Source organism: Vanrija pseudolonga, chromosome 1 (assembly GCF_020906515.1).
Source record: "Vanrija pseudolonga chromosome 1, complete sequence".
Taxonomy (NCBI): domain Eukaryota; kingdom Fungi; phylum Basidiomycota; class Tremellomycetes; order Trichosporonales; family Trichosporonaceae; genus Vanrija; species Vanrija pseudolonga.
In genome coordinates, this window is record NC_085849.1 from 3191225 (window position 1) to 3209093 (window position 17869).

Genomic DNA, 17869 nt, shown 5'->3' on the forward strand with positions numbered 1-17869 from the left:
CGTCGTAAACAGTCGGTTACCCTGCTTATGGCCTGTTGGCTGAGGAATCAATGGAATCAAAACTTGTGGAAGCGCAAAGTTACTTACGTACCTACCCGGGGAAACCGGAGTGGACCGACAAAGTCGTCCAGGCACCACCCAGCAGCACCAGAAACCGCGCCGCCGCCGCCCGCTGGCCGAGGATCTGACGAGAGACAGGACTACATTACACACGCGGCTCTGACTTCTTTTGCCGCTTTGCCCACCACCCACTACCTTGCATACAACTGCAACTCATCCCCGCCACCATGTTCTCTGCACTCAAGTCCGCCGTCGGCACTCTCAAGTCTGAGAACATCCCCGACGCCGTCAAGGGCAAGTCGTTCTACGAGCTCAAGGCCGTCCTGCCCGGCAAGGACAAGGTCCTCGACTTTGTGAGTAAGGCCCTAGAGAAGCAGGCGCTGACAGCCAGTCGACGCTCAAGGGCAAGGTTGTCCTCATCGTCAACACGGCGTCCAAGTGGTGAGTGTGTTGTGCACACACGCTGAGCGGCGCATGCTAACACGCCCAACAGCGGCTTCACTCCCCAGGTCAGTCTAGCGAGAGAATCCTGCTTCGACGCCCGCGCTAACCCAAACAGTACACTGGACTCGAGGAGCTCTACAAGGAGTACCATGAGCAGGGCCTCGAGGTCCTCGGCTTCCCCTCCAACGAGTTTGGTGGCCAGGAGCCTGGATCCGACGACGACATCGCCTCCTTCTGCCAGGTCAACCACGGCGTGACTTTCCCTCTGGCCAAGAAGGTGAGGAGGGCACGGGGACCTGACAGCATAGACCCTTGGCTAACACGCCCCAGTCCGAGGTCAACGGCGACAACATGAACGAGGTCTTCGCCTGGCTCAAGGCCCAGCCCGGAGGCGGCGGCTTCGGCAGCACCGCCATCAAGTGGGTGAGTAGAGTCGAGTCTTCTTGCTATGGCCAAACGAGCAGAGTGCTGACGTTGCTAGAACTTCTCCAAGTTCCTTGTCTCTCGCGAGGGCAAGCTCGTTGGCCGCTACGCGCCCACGACGACCCCGGCCGCGCTCAAGAGCGCCATCGAGGACGAGCTCAAGAAGGCATAGGCAGCTTCACGGCCGCCCATAGATATTCAGAGTGTATTTTTTTTATAGCGAGCGACTAATCGATCGGGACCCAAGATGCACCGCGTGTGTCTGTGATGGCTGGTGTGTGCAAGAGTGAGCGCAAAAGGGAAGAGAGGAGGAGTGCGAGGTCGAGGAGTAAGGTTGTTTGGCTTAGGCACGGCACATAGGGACTCCCGCGCTCGTGCGTCCGCTGGAACTGCCGGTGGGGTTCGGTCTTGGGTCCCGAGCTGCCGAGGTCCGAAGGGTATGCCGCTGGTGCGTGCCGCTGGTTTTCGACCTAGGCTGCACGGAGCAGGCGATGATGATGATGGCGGTGGTGGAGAGGGGAGGATGGATGGAATGTGGGGTGCCACAGCTGCATGGCGGCACGGGCGCCGCTGTGAGATGAGGCCCTGGTGTACTTGCCATCAGCTTGTGGCAACCTGTCTGCCAGTAACCATATTGATGGGCCACGGCACACGCGCACTGGCTCTTCAGCTGCCTTGGCCTCTGCCTTGCCCAAATGCCACAATGCATTCCTTGTTGTTGTTGTCGTTGTCAAGGCCAGGTCTCTCTAATTTTGGTCCCGACACGCGTCGCTGACTGTTGTCGCCGTGACGTGCTGGGTGACTTTGAACGCGCGCAGATAAGGCGCACTCAAATCCAGGTCCCTGAATATTTCACCACTTTGTTCGATCGGCTTTGAGCGGTTGACTGGACTGTTGTCAACCGCCAAAACGACCCATTCGAGCCCAGCGACTCTGCTTTTCGACTCGTCTCTCTCCTTCTTCCCTTCCTTCCCACCTTCCACGCCCCGCCCCGCCCCCCGTCTCCTCTCCCCCACGCACCCCACACGCCCATGAGCACACCCTCGACGCGTCGCTCGACGCGCTCAGCAAAGCCGCCCCTCCCCACGCCAGCCTCCACCAAGCGCTCGTCATCGGCAGCCACAACTCCCGGCTCATCGGCCGCCCCCTCGGTCGACCTCGGCGCTATCACGCCCATCAGCATGAGCGACATGGAGGAGGACTTGCCCGTCCCCGCCTCGAAGCGTAAAGGTGAGTGTGCTCACGCCGACGGTGCTGACATCAGCTTCCCCTCTGGCCCCGGCCGCAAAGCGCCAGGCGATCGAGGTCGCGATTCCTACCCCTCGCGGCCGCTCCAAGCTCGGTGTGGAGAAGACAGACAGTGCCGACAATCTCACGCTCGAGTCATCCAAGGTTAGGACCGAGCCTGAGCCACCAAGTACGGGCAAGCGCTCCACACGGGCGCGCACCCAGATCGTGGACATTGGATCCGAGTCAGAGGAAGACTTCAAGCCGACACCCTCCCGCGCCGCCAAGGGTAAGGGTAAGGCGCCGGCGAAGAGGAAGGTGGAGTCGGATGACGACTTTGACGTGTTCGCAAACGACACCGACGAGGAGGAGGCGCAGCTGCGCAAGGCGCTCAAGGCGTCCCGCTCCCAGGAGGACATTGGTGCATCGTCAAGCGCGACGCCGACCACCAGCCGCGGATCGTCGGCCAAGCCACGCGGAAGGAAGGCCAGCGCTGGCCGTACTCTCGGAGGGAAGGCGACCAAGGGCGATGCTCCTCTTCGTGCGCAGATGGCCAAAGCTGCTGAACGTGAGTGGAGGTTACCCGTTTCAGACACTGACCCGGCAGGCCGCGTGAAGCGCGAGAATGGAGTGTCCACGAGTACCTCCCCATCAGGCCCGTCAACAGCCATGTCCCCCGAGTCGAACTTCAGCCCCAGCGAAGATGAGGGATCCGACAGCAACCTCTCGTCCATCACACTCTCGGACGACGACGACGACGACATGTCTGAGGACAGCGACGGCCCGAGCAGTCGCGGAAAGAAAAGCCCAGCTCCCAAGAAGTCTTCAAAGGTCTCGCGCGCAGAGAAGAGGAAGATTGAGCGCGAGATTCAAAACATGCCAGATCACTGGACACAGGAGGAAAGGGAGGCCGAGATCGAGCGCATGAGGGCGGAGAAGGAAGTTGTCGCCAAGGGAGAGAGGAAGCTCAAGAAGCAGCTCGGCCGCAAGCTGACCCAAGGCGAGAAGAACCAGGTTCGCCTGGCGCTGGTGAGTTGTGCAACTCAACACTGTGTCCTGACGCCTAGTATCACCCCGAGCTCGTCGACTGTTGGGGCGACCTGGAATCCAACATCGAGCCCATCAAGCCTGTGCCGATGGAGGCGCACCCATCCCTCAAGCTCACACTTCTGCCCTTCCAGAAGGAAAGTCTCTACTGGATGAAGAAGCAGGAGGAGGGTGTTTGGCGTGGCGGCATGCTGGCTGACGAGATGGGCATGGGCAAGACGTGAGTTTGTGCGCCAAGGTGTGTGCTGACGATGCTAGCATTCAGACGATTGCCCTGCTCCTGTCGGAGCCCCGCCGCAAGCCGTCCCTTGTTGTTGCCCCTGTCGTCGCTCTGATGCAGTGGAAGCACGAGATTGAGACACACGCCGAAGGCTTCACCACGTACCTGTTCCACGGCTCCAATCGTGTGAAGGCGGCGGAGCTAAAGAAGTATGATGTGGTAAGTTCGGGCCTGTGAGCGCCAGAATCTCCGCTCACATCCCTAGGTCCTCACATCGTACGGAACTCTTGAAGCTGCATTCCGCCGTCAACAGCGTGGGTTCAAGAAGAACAACCTCCTTATCAAGGAGAAGAGTGCCCTTCACTCGTTCAAGTGGTTCCGTGTGGTCCTGGACGAGGCCCATAACATTAAGGAGCGCTCAACCAATGCTGCCAAGGCGGCCTTTGCGCTGGATGCCGAGTACCGCTGGTGTCTGTCCGGCACCCCGCTTCAGAACCGTGTCGGTGAGCTGTACTCCCTCGTCCGTTTCCTCGGCGCGGACCCCTTTAGGTGAGTTCAAAAACAGCGCATTCAGTCAACTCTAACACACCCAGTTACTATTTCTGCAAGAAGTGTGACTGCAAGTCCCTCCACTGGGCTGTGAGTAAAGGCTTCAAGGGTGTGCTCGTCTAACGATCAGTTTGCCAATAGACGCCACTGTGACGATTGCGGTCACACGCCAATGGCCCATGTGTCGCTGTGGAACTCTGAGGTGGGTGGGACCTTTGCTGGAAACGCTGACCCACTCAGATTCTCACTCCGATTGCTCGCTACGGTATCGAGGAAGGTGGTCCTGGCAAGACGGCTTTCAAGAAGTTGAAGATTCTCCTCGACCGCATGATGCTTCGGTGGGTTGCCATCATGGCATGCGGCACACAACTCATACCCCCAGCCGCACCAAGCTCGAGCGAGCCGACGACCTCGGCCTCCCCCCTCGCACCATTGTGGTTCGCCGCGACTTCTTCTCGCCTCAGGAGAAGGAGCTGTACATGAGTCTATTCACAAATGCCAAGCGTCAATTCGACACATACCTCGACTCCGGTACTGTGCTCAACAGTGGGTTCAAGCGAAATGAGAACATTCTTCTAACAAGTAGACTACTCGAACATTTTCTCTCTCATTACAAGGAGTGAGTCCATCGGCCGCGGATCGATCTGATGATCGCAGTGCGTCAAATGGCGTGTCACCCCGACCTTGTCCTCCGCGCCAAGAAGAGCGCTCTTGCAGTGGACGTCACTGAGGGCACGGTTTGCCGCATCTGCAACGACACTGCCGAGGACGCCATTGTTTCGGCCTGCAAGCACGTCTTTGACCGCGAGTGTATTAGACAGTACCTTGAGGTCACTCAGTTACGCGGTCACAGGGTGGGTTAATCACTCCAGACTGAGCTAACCCGCCAGCCGGAATGCCCAGTCTGCCACATCGAGATCTCCATCGATCTCGAGCAGGAGGCCATGGACTTAGGCGAAGAGACCAACAAGCGTGCCAACCAGGGTATTCTGTCCCGCCTCAATGTTGATGTGCGTTGAAGATTGCGTGTGTATGTGGGTGTACTCACACGACCAGAACTGGCGTTCCTCATCCAAGCTGGAGGCGCTGGTCGAGGAGCTTGAGAAGCTCCGCCGCAAGGACTGCACTACCAAGTCCCTGGTCTTGTAAGCAGACCGACCGGGATGAGGAACTGGCGCTGACCCGACCAGCTCGCAGTTTGTGTCTTTCCTTGACCTCATTGCCTTCCGCCTGCAGCGTGCGGGCTTCAACGTGCGTGGCAGTGAAGGGTTTGTGCTGATTGTAGATCTGCCGTCTGGAGGGTGGCATGACTCCTCAGCAGCGCGACGCGACCATCCAGCACTTCAGTGGGTTTGATTGTCCAAGTCGATACTGACTCTGGCAGTGAAGAACACGCAAGTTACAGTGTTCCTCATCTCGCTCAAGGCGGGTGGTGTTGCCCTCGTACGTCGCTGAGTCGGCGAATGAATCCAAGCTGACACCTCCAGAACCTTACCGAGGCTAGCATGGTGTTCATGATGGACTCATGGGTGAGTACAAAGTTGCAGACATTCTCTAACCGTCAGTGGAACCCGTCTGTCGAGTACCAGGCCATGGACCGTATCCACCGTCTCGGACAAAAGCGCCCCGTCAAGGTGGTTAAGCTGGTTGTTGAAGACTCGATCGAGGACCAGATTGTGCAGCTGCAGCAGAAGAAGCTGGCCATGACGGACGCGGCTCTGAGCCGAGACCCCGATGCTGCCCTCGGCAAGCTCACTGTGGAGGATGTAGGTAGCACTGCTGGTTCTCGCTGACGTGTCCTCAGCTCGGCTTCCTGTTCAAGCTTTAAAAGGACTTCCTGTCCAGACTTCAGACGGCATGAGACGTAGCCTGTGTAAACTCCATACGCCGTCCGTCCCCCTTTCACCCGCACCATGGATTGCGCACACTAGATCCGCATTGTTGTAGACACCGCGCCGCGCCGACGGCCGATGAATCCCACGCCTGTGACATGATACCATCAGTTCGGGGAGGTCCGTCAATAAGCGAGCCATTATCCCCATGGCGCCACGGCCCCCAAGGCCCATCACCGCGGTCAAGAACAAAGTACATTAGCTCCTATGGCGCGTCGTGGGGGGTTTGAGAGGTAGAGTTGGGATTACGTCGTAGCGACAACAGGCGATGCTCGATGCTGTAACGATGTGGGTGGGTGATTGAGATCCGGATCCAGTCACAGTCCAGCCGCTCATGCGGAGGGGACGGCGGCGCCCTTCTCACTAGAGACGTAGGCCTGGAGGTCCTCGATCGAGATGATCTTGAGGCCCCATTCCCGGGCAAAGCGCCACGAGTCGTCACGTCGGGCCATGGTGCCCCTGGGGTCGGTGGGGTGGACGAGCTCGCAGAGGAGCGCGACGGGGGGCTCGCCAGCAAGGTAGCACAGGTCTGGGGTGGGGTGTGAGCTCTCATTATCATTATCCTCTGGCGTGCTTGCTCGACTGCTCGACTCACCAATCGACGCCTCGGTGTGGCCCGTGCGCTTGCGCGTGCCGCCAGGCGTATACCGCAGGGGGACGAGGTGGCCGGGGCGGGTGAACTCTTCTGGGCCGGCGCCAGAGGCAGCGAGACGGGCGGCGAGCGACCGGTCGTGCGCGCTGATGCCGGTCGCGACGGGGTGGCGCGCGCCGTTGGCGTCAATGGTGAGGTGGTACGCTGTGCCCTTTGGGTCCTCGCTCGAGCCCGTCGTGGCCGTGAGCGCGGGGAGGCGAAGCTCGGCCAGACGCTCAGGCAGCATCGGGATGCAGATGTAGCCGCTGGGGGGTGTTAGCAGGCTGGGCGAGGGAGGGACGGGGACGCCGGTTGTGCTCTTCGTCTCGCCGAGGTGCTGCTGGTCGCAAGACCCGAGGATCCGAGTTCGGATCTCGCGGATGGCCGATCGACCGACCGAGCCCGACTAGGCGCGATGCGGCTTCGCCTCGACTCGGACAGCCAGCGACGGTCACTCACCTGGTCCAGCGCACGAAAAAGGCCATGCCCTCCTCGGTGATCTTGGACGCGGCGCAGATGAGGTCGCCCTCGTTCTCGCGGTCCTCGTCGTCCATGACGACGACAAACTCGCCGTTCTGGATGGCCGCGATCGCGTCCTCGACGGGGTCGAACTTGAACGGGCTAGGGATGGCCGTGGGCGGGTTGGACACGGCGGTAGGGGCGCTCATAGTGGTGGTTGGAGGAGGGGGTAGTCGGTGCAAGAAGCAAACAACAAGTGGGTCAAAGACAAGACAAGACCGAGATGCAGTCGTCAATGGACCGAGACTGTCCTGATCTCAGGTGGGTGAGCAGGGTCGTGATTGGAAGTTTCGCTCGAATCTTCCCCGGGCCGGCTATTGCGTTATCCCTGGTGCTTGCTTGCTGCTGGCTGGGTTGTGTTTGCGGCGTTGAGCGGTGTTGGAGTGCGCTGCTTGCTGTGAACGTGGGTGGGTCACCGATGTATGTGTGTGAGTCTTTGTTGTGGATGTAGGTATCTAAGAAGGACAGAGAGGCCGATGAATAGCCGAATGCATCTATATGGGCACAACTTTTTTCTACTTGTCACCCGGGTAAGAGGAGAGATTGTCAAGCCGTATGGAGTCGAAAAGGCGTCACTGGCTGCTGGCTGGTTGATTATGAAACCCGATGACCAAGGATAAAGTGCTAATGGTGGCATCATTGGGAAGGCTTTGCTAAGCGCGGCCACTGGCGGGCGACTGCGGCGGGGGTGCATGGGTGGGTGGGGGTCAGGTCGGCCCTCAACCACCGACACCGACGGCAGCCGACCCACCCACTGCTGGCTGGCTGGCTGGGCTTCTGCCTGGCTTGCACCCACCACCAGCCAAAAAGTCAGTGCACGGCGCCCAGCGACGTGCCCATTTAATCCGTCGGAGTTGGGCAACTTGGTTGAGACAGACACAGGTCGACCGAGCCGGCCCAGCCCCCATGCCCACCAATTAACACGTCAACGAGATTGACATGCATGTGCCCACACAGCCGTCCTCGCGAGATACGGCATGCGTGCATTGCTTGTGCTTCTGCGCGCTGGCCTTGTCGAGGAAAGATGGAGCACGCCGTTTGCAGTGAGCAGAGCATTTAAAGTGCGAGGTACCTCACATGCAGCGAGAGCGGGATGGATGCCCAGTCACCAGCACCAGGGACGCGGCCAAGCAGGACCCTGTAAAGTGATGGGCGGTGGGCGCTGGCGCGCTGGGTGAGTGTTGGCCGTGTTGGCGGGGGCTGCCACGCGGCGGCTTTGGACGTGTCAATGTCTCAGTTAGCATCCGCCCACCAGCCGCGAGCGCGACGCCGCCGCCGCGACAACCACTGAATGGCACACACACACAGAGGTCACAGCGTCAACTACACAATCCAACTTCTTCACTCAACTTCCCTCCCCCACCCCACCGCGTCTTCACGCAATCGCTTGACACTCACCCACCACAGACACTCGTCACTCCACACGCCCACACGCCTCTTGTCCGCCTGGCCGCCCTTGTCCGCGTGTAGATCCCTCCTACTCGACGACGACACTGCGCGGTTCCCCTCCCTACCCCTACCCCTCCTCCTCCTCCTCCTGTCCTTATCACTCCACTCACCACAATGCGCAACTTTGCAGCCACGGCCCTGGCGGTCGTCCTCGCCGCATCGTCGACATTATCTCCCGTGTCGGCATTCTACCTCCCCGGCAGCGCGCCGCACGACTACAAAAAGGGCGACAAGGTTGACGTGTTTGTCAACTCGCTCTCGCCCATGCTCAATGCGACCCTCAAGTCGCTCATCTCGCTCGACTACTATGACGAGCGCTTCCACTTCTGTCGCCCCGAAGGCGAACCAGTCAAGCAGCCAGAGTCGCTTGGCTCGATCCTCTTTGGCGACCGTATCCTGTCCAGTCCGTTCAACATCAAGATGCTCGAGAACCAGACCTGTGTCCCGCTGTGCAAGTCCTCGGTCCCCCAGCTCGACGCCGTGTTCATCAACGCGCGCATCCGTGAAAACTATGGTCTCAACTTTATCATCGACGGCCTGCCGTCGAGCGAGCAGAAGAGAGACACCAAGACTGGCGAGACGTTCCTCGACGCGCAGGGTTTCTCCCTTGGCGATGCTACCAAGGACGTGCACCACCCAGAGCTCAACAACCACTACGACATCTACATCCAGTACCACAAGCGTGGCACTGAGCATTTCCGTGTCGTCGGCGTCATGGTCTACCCCCGGTCCGTCGACTCGATTGTCAAGAGCGAGACGACGCCAAACTGCTTTGTGAACGCGCCATACAAGCTGTCCGACTCGCAAACAAACGAGTTCTACTACACGTACACGGTCGAGTTTATCGAGAGCGATATTCCTTGGGGGCTCCGCTGGGACAGCTACCTTCACGTCTTTGACCCCAAGATCCACTGGTTCTCTCTCATCAACTCGCTCGTCATTGTCGGCTTCCTCACCTTCATGGTCGCCATGATCCTCTACCGCACAATGTCCAAGGATATCCACCGCTACAACGCTGTCGACCTTGCCGAGGACGTTCAGGAGGACTATGGATGGAAGCTCGTCCACGGCGAGGTGTTCCGTGCCCCCGACCGCCCAATGCTGCTCTCGGTCATGGTCGGCAACGGCGCCCAGCTCATCTGCATGGTATCGGTCACCCTCGTGTTTGCGCTGTTCGGCTTCCTTTCGCCCTCAAGCCGTGGATCGCTTGCAACTGTCCTCTTGGTGTGCTGGACCCTCATGAGCGGTATTGCGGGCTACGTCTCTGCGCGCGTTTTCACGACCCTCGGCGGTGAGACCTGGAAGCCCAACCTCATCCTCACGGCCACGCTGTTCCCTATTGTGACGTTTACGATCATCGGCATGCTCAACCTGTTCCTTGTCTTTGCCAAGGCATCCGGCGCCATGCCGTTCGGCACCATCCTCGCCATCCTTCTGCTCTGGTTCCTGCTCTCGCTGCCGCTCGCCGTTGCAGGCTACTTCCTCGGCATGAAGCACGGTGGCTTCTCGCACCCTGTGCGCGTCAACTCGATCCCAAGACAGATCCCGCCCATCCCGTGGTACCTCCAGCCTGTTCCTGCGGCTATCATTGGCGGTATCCTCCCCTTCGGCGCGGCGTTTGTCGAGCTCTACTTTGTGCTCTCGAGCCTGTTTGGCAACAGAGCTTACTACGCGTTCGGCTTCCTCTTCCTGACATTCCTCGTCGTCACTCTGACGACGGCCACCGTCAGCATCCTGTTCGTGTACTTTATCCTCTGCGCCGAGGAGTACCGCTGGCAGTGGCGCGCGTTCCTCGTGGGCGGCGGCAGTGCCTTCTGGATGTTTGTGTACGGTGTGTGGTACTGGGCGAGCCGGCTGTCGTTTGGCAACTTCCCTTCCGTGGTGCTCTACTTTGGCTACCTGTGAGTGGTATTGTGGTGTGGTAGACAAAGAGTCTTGCTGACACGCCCCAGCTTCCTCTTCTCCCTGCTCAACTTCCTGCTTGGCGGATCGATTGGTTACATCTCGACATACTTTGCCATCAGGCGGCTGTACCACTCGATCCGTGTGGACTAGGCGGGGTGTGATGTGTGCAGCAGTGCAGGGAGCCGCGCGATTCTGCTCTGCTCACAGCTCGGGCCGTAGTGCCCACACTCAGAAGATAGAGACTGGGCGAATTATGCATTATCATATAGCGGTAGCGGGTAGCGGGTAGCCGTACTACTTCTCGGGCGCGGCCTGCGAGGCGCGGAACTCGGCCGCGAGCTTGACGAGGTCGGCGTCGTAGAGGGTCGAGACGCCCTCGGGAGGGTTGGCCGCGAGCTGGGCAATGGCGGCGCCGACGCTGGGGTCGTTCGTTAGTGCCGTCCGTGTCTGTCCCGGACCAACACTTACTCCTCAATGTCGATGCCGAGCGCACCGGTAGGGAGGCCGATAGCGCGCGCGCCCTTGATGAGGCCGACGAACCAGCCTTCGGCGGTACGTTTCTCGGCGCTGGGGTGCGTCAGTGGACAAGATCTCAACGGGCCAGCTGCTGTGACCACAACACATCACCCTCGTGTAGCCCAGCCTGACGGCAGGGCTACACGCCCGAGCTCGCTGCCCCGCGCCCACTCACCGGTCTCCGCTGTACAGCAGCGTCGCGGGACGGAGAATGACGGTACGCTCGAACCCGAGGCCCTTGACGTCCTCCTCGAGCTGGCCCTTGATGCGCGGGTAGGCAAAGTACGAGTTTGCGTCTGCGCCCGCCGAGGAGACTACGATGATCTGGGGGTGGGGGGTCAGCCCCAACACTCCTCTTCTTCCTCTTCCCCGCCCCGACCCACCGTCGCCGCGCCGTCCTTCTTGGCACGCGTCGCGAGGTCGCGGTTCAAGTCGAGGTCGATAGCCTCCTGCTGCTTCACGCCGCCGGCCTGCGCGCGCGTCGTGCCGAGCGCCGTGACGTACACGCCGCCGCTGGCGACGAGCGGCTCGGGCGCGGCCGCGACGGTCGTGAGGTCGGCCACGACGCGGTTGGTGTAGCTTGTGCCCTTGTTCGACGGAGTGTGCGCGTCGGTGCGCCGCGAGAGCGCCGTCAGCGCGAAGGTCGTCGGACTCGACAGCAGGTGCTGCAGCGCGCTGGCGCCCGTCAGGCCCGTGCTGCCGACCAGCGTGAGTGCGATGGGGGACATGGTGGTTCGCGTGTGATGTGGGTGTAAGTGGGAGTGTGAAAGGAAGTGTAAGTGAGGCCAGTGGCGACACACTCGCTGGCTTAAGTGGCGTGCCGCCTTCCGAAACCATCGTCCACCTGCCTCGCTTATGGCGTCAGAAGTGGAGGTCACTTGTCGCTTGTTGTCACGAGCGGCGTGTGGAGGCGCGATACATGCTAGCTAGCAACTGCCCTACTACACTCATGATGCAACACTACGCCGCCTCGTCCGCCATGTACTTCTTCCGCTCCTTCTCCTCCTCGGTGGCATACTTGAGGAGCGCCTCGCGGGGCTGTCGCGGGCGTCAGCACAACTCCAACCACGCACCACACCACTTACATCTTCGAGGCCGACGCGCGCGCCGGACGCAAACATCTCCGCCACGAACCCAGCGGTTGCCGACGCGCCGATCCGCCCGCCCTTGCCGACGCCGTGCACCGGCTCGGTGGGCTTGAACTTCTTTGCGCGCTTCTCGCGCTGGTGCGCCGACATGCCGAGCCGCGGGCCGCCCAGCCCGCCCGCGTCGGGCGTGTAGATGACCGGCGTGAGGTCCGCCGTCGTGTACGACACGTCGCGCGCCTTGGTGCGCGGCATCTTGGCGAGCGGCAGGAGCGCGCCGTGGATGCTCGAGTGCGGCGAGTAGAGCACGTACACTGCCCCGTTGGACAGGGACGCAAAGATCTGGTTGATGCGAGAGTGCCACACGACGCGCACAACGGAAGCACCCTTCGCAATCGGTACCCTTCGCTCCACGCTCAGGTCGGTCGCGCTCAGGAAGAGGACCTCGCCAATTGCATCCTCCTTGCGCGGGTCGACCGCCGTGCCGATGAGCACGTACTTGCCGTCAGGCGACCACGCGACCCCAGTCTCAGAGTAAACGTTGGCCTCGTCCTTATGCACTGCGAGCGGCTGGCGAAGGTTCTTGACGTCCCACACTGTGTGTGTCAGTGGTGCATAGCCTCCCTCCCACTCACGCTTGATAGTGTCGTCCGCGCCGCGCGAGACGAGCTTGGTGTTGTCGGGCGAGAAGGCCACCGCCGTCGTCTCCGTGTTCTTGGCATGGGCAGCCTCGTTGCTCTTGTCGGGACGCGCAAAGTTGCCGTTTGTGCGCCAGATGTGCAGCGCACCGTCGAGGCATCCTGGCGGGTCAGCATCGTCCAGCGGTCACTACCCACCTCCTGCAATCAGCTTGCCGTCCGGGCTCCACGCGCACGCGGTAACATGCGTCTTGTTGCCGCGCTCCTTGGACCGCACAACAATGACATGTTTCTGCTTCTGCCGGTTGCTGACCTCCCATATCCGCAGCGTAGAGTCGTTCGCCGCAGTGAGAAACACGTCGTTGTCGCTGGGGTGCCAGGCGCCAGAGTTGATCTCGGCCGTATGCCCCTTGGTGACCTTCATGTCGCGCAGATACACGTCGCCCTTTGCAAACTCGAGCTCGTTGCCGCCGTCCCGGTCAAACACCTTGGGGTAGAACGTGCCGCTCACCACGAGCAGGTGCTTGCCGTCCGGCGCATAGCTCAGGTCGTGGATAAAGTACGACCCGTTCGGCTCAAAGCTCTTGAACGGCCGCAGCCGCTGGTCCATGCCGCCAAAGTCCCACAGTTTGCAGTCGTAGTCGTGGCTTCCGGTCGCCACGCGCGCGCCCGACGGCTCGACAGCGAGGGCGGATACGAGCTGAGAGTGTGAGTGGTGATGCTTCTACGCAAGCCTAGAACCCACCTTTGTGTGGTCCTTCAGCACAATCTCGTGCGTCACCGGTGTCCGGTCCGCCTCCTCCTCGTACTCGCTTTCGTCCGAGTCGTCGCCGTCTTCGTCCTCCGCCTTGCGCTTCGCCGCCGGCGATGGTGGCTTCGGGCCGATATCGTCATCACCCGAGTCGTCCGCCTTGGCGACGGCGTCGGCAGCCGGCCGTGATGGTCCTGGCTCAGCCCGCGGCACCTCGCGCGGAGGAGGGATAGCAGGGCGAGCAGGCTGTCTGTTAGCTCGGCTAGACGACCCACGTACCTCTTCCCGCTTCGTGTGCTGCGGCTTGACCTTGGCCGGCGCCTTGGCCTTTTTGCCAAAGCTCATAGGCAGGTCGAATCCCTCCATTTTGCACAAGTTGGACAGAGGTTGAGTGAAAGACTAGAAACCGACATCTCGTTCGGCTTTCATGACGCAGTCTCATCGAAATCAACAAGACCGATTAGCTTCCGTCCACACCCATCTTTGCCACCTGCCAACAAGTCCTCAATCACACAAACATCACAATCTTGTAGTATGGAACTGAAATGCTATGCACGATAGGGCATCATGCGTGCTGTGTAGTTCCTCGCGCCGAACGAGGAGATGCAGTGGAAGCGGAGGGGGTGGGGGTGGGGAGGAGGGGGGAAGGTGGTGGGGCGTGCGCCCTTGTCTACCTACTTTTGTGCTATGAACAATGTATAAAAGGGTATAGATGCCAGTGTGTGCCTACTCTAAATGTGTGTGGTATATCGGCGGTGGTATAGCTGCCTCCGAGAGCGAGGCGCTTGACTTGCAATAGCCATCACAGACGGTGCTCGGACAAACCAATCTCGACAAACAAAATAAACCGTCTAGACATCGTAGCGCTCGCGCAGGCGCTCACGGATGACGGGCGGGAACGCTGCGACCTGCGCGTCCCAGCCAGCACCGAGCTGTGCCTTGAAGGCCTGCAGGATGGAGCGGAACATGCCGTCAAGCTCGCGCGAAGGGTGCTGCCACTTGCAGACGGCGTTGCAGAACCAGATAAAGCTGCTCTCCAGGCCGGCCGGGTTGGCGCCGATGAGCATGCAGAATCCACGGAACGCAGAGTCCTTCTCGTCGTTGTCCTTGATCTCCCACAGTGCTGTGCACCATGCCTGAGCAAAGGTGCCGAGGTGGGGCGCGACGCGGGCCGTGGCGACAAGACCAAGACGACCAATCGTGACAGCGGCGTTCTCGGACAGAGACTTTGGCGACTTGGGGTTGAGGAGAATGGGGATCAACCTCCGGATCAGGTCGTCGACGAATGGCTCGATGGGGGTGGCGTCGGCGCGGTACTGGATGGCGATCTCTCCAGCAGCCCAAGCAGCGTTGTTGCACACGCTAATGCAGTCGGGCTGAGGCTCGGGTGTGATCTGCTCAATGATGGCCGGCATGAGCTCGGGGACGTATGGCCTCAACAAGGGGAAGCAGGTCATGGCCATGTCTCCCAGCAGGGCGTGCGCCGATTGGCGAACAGGAGGCTCAAAGTGCTGGTGCGGTGTAAGCTCAGATCGAGAAGAGTGTGTACCACTTACGTTTAAGCAGAGGGCGATGAGCTGCAGAAGAGGAGGCTGAGCCTGCTCGATCAAAGCCGGCATCTGGTCCGCGAGACCCTGGGCGAGACCCGAAAGAAGGTCAAGGGCCACGACAATGAATGTCCTGTCGGGCTCCTCGACGTTGTCGGGGTCGGCAGTGAACGCGTCCCACTGTTGGAGCGATGTCGCAATGATGGTCAGGCAGCGCTGGTAGACGGGCTGCGCGTAGGGCTGGAAGGCCTTGCCGGATGCGAGCGTAACCGACGACAAGCACTACCGATGTCAACTAAATCCGCATCCTCACAACGTCACCAGAACCTACCTCAAGGAGGGGGACAAGATCAGGGTCGGAGTCACCCAGCGACATCCACTTGTTAATGAGAGGGGGCATGAGAATCTCGAGGTACTGAGGCGTGCCGAGAGCGCCCATGACCGAGTCGGCAAGAGTTCCAAGAGCGTCGTACAGGATGAGCAGGTTCTTCTGCTGGTATTTGGTGAAGGCGTACGTCAGGTTGCGAAGGATGGGCTCGAGGAAGGGCACGAGCTCGCCACCAGCCTCCTCCTCAAGAGTAGCAAAGGCGCTGCAACCAGCCTCCTGGACGCGCTTGTTGACATCAAGCACCATCTGGAGAAGGCCCTCCATGGCGGGGATGAAGAACTGCGTCTTGTCCGTGGCCGAAACAGCGACCACCCAGCTCGAGTAACGGCTGAGGGTCCAGCAGGTGATGGAGCGGACGAGAGCCTTCTTGTCCTTGAGGGCCGAAATGAGCCAAGGAACAAGCTGGGGAAGGTGGGGCTCGAGGCCGTCGATGCAGCCCTCGGCGATAGCACCGAGAGCAAGAATACCGCTCTCCTTCTGGCGCCAGTCGTCGTTGAACAGACGCTCCTTGAGGTAGGGTAAGAGAATGTCAAGGAGGGTGCTGCCGAATGAGACGGCCATGACATCGAGAGCGGCAGCCGAACACTTGCGGATGTTCCACTCGGCAGCTCCTTCATCGTCGTCGTCGTCAAAGTCGTCGTCGTCGTCCTCATCATCATCGTCGAGGGCACGGTCGGCAGCCTCGCGAGACTTGCCGGCACCGCCCGAAGACGAGGAAGGGTCGTTCGTCTCGTGAGCACCGTGGGTCTTGCCACCATAGTTGCGAGGCTTGATGTCGCTCTCCTTGTCGGGGACGGCCTCGTCATCGTCATCGTTGTCGAGGTATAACAGGTCAACCTCGGAGTAGACCATGCCGTGCAGGAGCAGTGGGGCGATCTGGCCAATGTAGGGAAGGAGCTGGTCCTTGAGAGCGGGGTCCTCGGCAAATGTCAGCCAGAACTCGCACGCCTCGAGGGCGACCGTCTCGTCCGGGTCCTTGGTGCAGTAGGCAATGTAGTCGACCACGTTCTTCATCTCGGGGACCAGCTTGTCGGGGCGGTGGCTGAGAATCAAGCCGAGGGCAGCGCAGACGCTGCGACGAATGTCGGCCGAGTTGTCAGTGGCGCGGGCGAACAAGGCCTGGAGATAGGCGTCGACATTAGCCGTGACAGCCGGCGTCTGAAGAGCCGAAAGCGACTGAAGGGTCTCGAGGGCGTAAAGGCGGACCTTGAAGCTGGAGTGGCCAGTGAACTTGATGAACTCGGGGACAAGGTGGTCAAGAAGGTTGGCGCCGCCCACGGTCATGTCGAGACGCTGAGGGCAATCCTCGGAAATCTTTTGGAACGTGTTGAAAACACCCTACAAAGGTAGGTTAGCAAAAGGGGATCACCGTGCACCACGACATCCTTTGGTTTCAAAACGTACCTCAACAACATTCTCGTCCTGCGAGGCCATGCCCTTGGACAGCGTGTCCAAGGCCTCGGGCCAAGCGCCGGTCTCCTCGTTGGCAAGGATAGCCATGACGACTGTGCCGGCCGTCTGGCGGACCATGATCTCTGGCTCGGCCAGACCGAGCAGGACTGTGCTCTTGACATAGTTCATTGCCATGGCGTCGCCATCAGTCAAGGCTGGACCGGTCCTCTGAATGAGGGCGTTCTTGAGAAGAAGACCGGCAACAGCACGGTGCGAGACAGCCTCCTGCGAGCCATGCACGAGGACATGTGACAGGTAGGCGAGGAAGTCTGGGATGAAGCGGAGCTCGTGGAGTTTCTATTGGGTTGATAATCGGGGTATGACGCGGCGGCGAACGGAGATCCGGGGGGCAAGAGCACACACGACAATGTCAGCCTGTTGGTCTGGCGGCGAACAGGGATAATGAATGCAACATACCTTTGCCACTGCCTTTTGGACTGTCGAGTCTGGGCTGGACGAGTCCCTCAGCATGTCAAGGACCGTCCGGAGGCCCTCGGCCTGAGGTTGCCAGGTCATTGCGAGGCGATTCACCGAGGTGTGTGGGGTGGGTGAAGGAGCGGAATGGTGTCCGAAGGAGGGGGTTGGATGGAGAGTGGGGTGAGCACGGCCAGGCCGAGTCGAGATTTTGGAGGGGGCTAAAGGGTTTGAGGCCGAGTTGACGGTGCTCGACGCCGGGTGTGTGTGTTTGGAGTAGAGTGCCGTCGAGGACGACGGGTGGTGGTGGTTGTAGTAGTGGTTGGTGGTGGTTGACAAGGGCAATGTCTACCTCTTGGGTCGTGGAATGCTGGGCTGCTGCTGGCTGGAAACTCTCTGTGGGATTGATTGACCACACTTTGATAGAATAGACTTGGCGGGGTACCACCAGAGAGAGGGAATGCTTCCTTGGTTCATGACAATTTGATCCCGCTGGGCTTGCGGTGTCTCTTGTCTCCACGCCCTCTGCCTGCCTGCCTGCCTGCATGCCTGCATGCCTGCCTGCCTGGCTATTGAAAGACTTCAGTTCTCACACGTCTGGCGGGGGCGAATCAAATCACAAACTACAAAACAGACAGTGGCAATAACGGAACCAACTTGCACAACGACTCCCGGCTATGTGGCATTCATCGCCCCGACAAAGCGACGACCA

At 60.3% G+C, this 17869-nt stretch overlaps 7 protein-coding genes across 9 annotated transcripts; 3 read left to right on the forward strand and 4 right to left on the reverse strand.

Moving 5' to 3' along the window:
* Positions 1–240: 240 nt before the first annotated feature.
* On the forward strand, positions 241–1195 carry GPX2 (Glutathione peroxidase-like peroxiredoxin 2). The gene is made up of 6 exons (XM_062767690.1): positions 241–413; positions 452–501; positions 554–569; positions 620–781; positions 835–927; positions 986–1195. Exons 1-6 carry the CDS (start codon positions 288–290, stop codon positions 1097–1099), a joined length of 561 nt encoding a protein of 186 aa, XP_062623674.1. The 5' UTR covers positions 241–287; the 3' UTR covers positions 1100–1195.
* A 763-nt stretch (positions 1196–1958) lies between these two features.
* Positions 1959–5957, forward strand: rhp16 (ATP-dependent helicase rhp16; the record flags this gene model as incomplete). Its single annotated transcript, XM_062767691.1, has 20 exons — positions 1959–2157; positions 2192–2722; positions 2762–3183; positions 3222–3421; positions 3460–3640; positions 3687–3970; positions 4015–4060; positions 4101–4172; positions 4211–4308; positions 4353–4516; positions 4557–4589; positions 4628–4824; positions 4861–4980; positions 5027–5115; positions 5161–5221; positions 5256–5316; positions 5355–5413; positions 5458–5499; positions 5536–5736; positions 5775–5957. 20 exons carry the CDS (start codon positions 1959–1961, stop codon positions 5796–5798), a joined length of 3084 nt encoding a protein of 1027 aa, XP_062623675.1. The 3' UTR covers positions 5799–5957.
* An 84-nt stretch (positions 5958–6041) lies between these two features.
* Positions 6042–7472, reverse strand: RIB3 (3,4-dihydroxy-2-butanone 4-phosphate synthase). Its single transcript, XM_062767692.1, has 3 exons — positions 6953–7472; positions 6458–6759; positions 6042–6391 (listed from the first exon to the last, which is right to left on the reverse strand). The coding sequence occupies exons 1-3, from the start codon at positions 7159–7161 to the stop codon at positions 6195–6197; spliced, it is 708 nt and encodes a 235-aa protein (XP_062623676.1). The 5' UTR covers positions 7162–7472; the 3' UTR covers positions 6042–6194.
* An 881-nt stretch (positions 7473–8353) lies between these two features.
* On the reverse strand, positions 8354–11650 carry fmp521 (the record flags this gene model as incomplete). 3 transcript variants are annotated; one of them, XM_062767694.1, is made up of 5 exons in its annotated part: positions 8354–10362; positions 10414–10784; positions 10835–10933; positions 11058–11206; positions 11266–11650. In XM_062767694.1, the coding sequence occupies 4 exons, from the start codon at positions 11608–11610 to the stop codon at positions 10661–10663; spliced, it is 717 nt and encodes a 238-aa protein (XP_062623680.1).
* On the forward strand, positions 8576–10516 carry EMP70 (Transmembrane 9 superfamily member 1; the record flags this gene model as incomplete). The annotated part of the gene is made up of 2 exons (XM_062767693.1): positions 8576–10362; positions 10414–10516. The coding sequence occupies 2 exons, from the start codon at positions 8576–8578 to the stop codon at positions 10514–10516; spliced, it is 1890 nt and encodes a 629-aa protein (XP_062623677.1).
* Positions 11651–11767: 117 nt separating the features above from the next.
* Wdr70 (WD repeat-containing protein 70) lies at positions 11768–13736 on the reverse strand. The gene is made up of 6 exons (XM_062767697.1): positions 13636–13736; positions 13351–13602; positions 12804–13305; positions 12603–12767; positions 11968–12563; positions 11768–11920 (listed from the first exon to the last, which is right to left on the reverse strand). The coding sequence occupies exons 1-6, from the start codon at positions 13720–13722 to the stop codon at positions 11843–11845; spliced, it is 1680 nt and encodes a 559-aa protein (XP_062623681.1). The 5' UTR covers positions 13723–13736; the 3' UTR covers positions 11768–11842.
* A 249-nt stretch (positions 13737–13985) lies between these two features.
* Positions 13986–17569, reverse strand: TNPO1 (Transportin-1). The gene is made up of 5 exons (XM_062767698.1): positions 17161–17569; positions 16696–17040; positions 15235–16629; positions 14913–15185; positions 13986–14867 (listed from the first exon to the last, which is right to left on the reverse strand). Exons 1-5 carry the CDS (start codon positions 17257–17259, stop codon positions 14208–14210), a joined length of 2772 nt encoding a protein of 923 aa, XP_062623682.1. The 5' UTR covers positions 17260–17569; the 3' UTR covers positions 13986–14207.
* Positions 17570–17869: the final 300 nt, after the last annotated feature.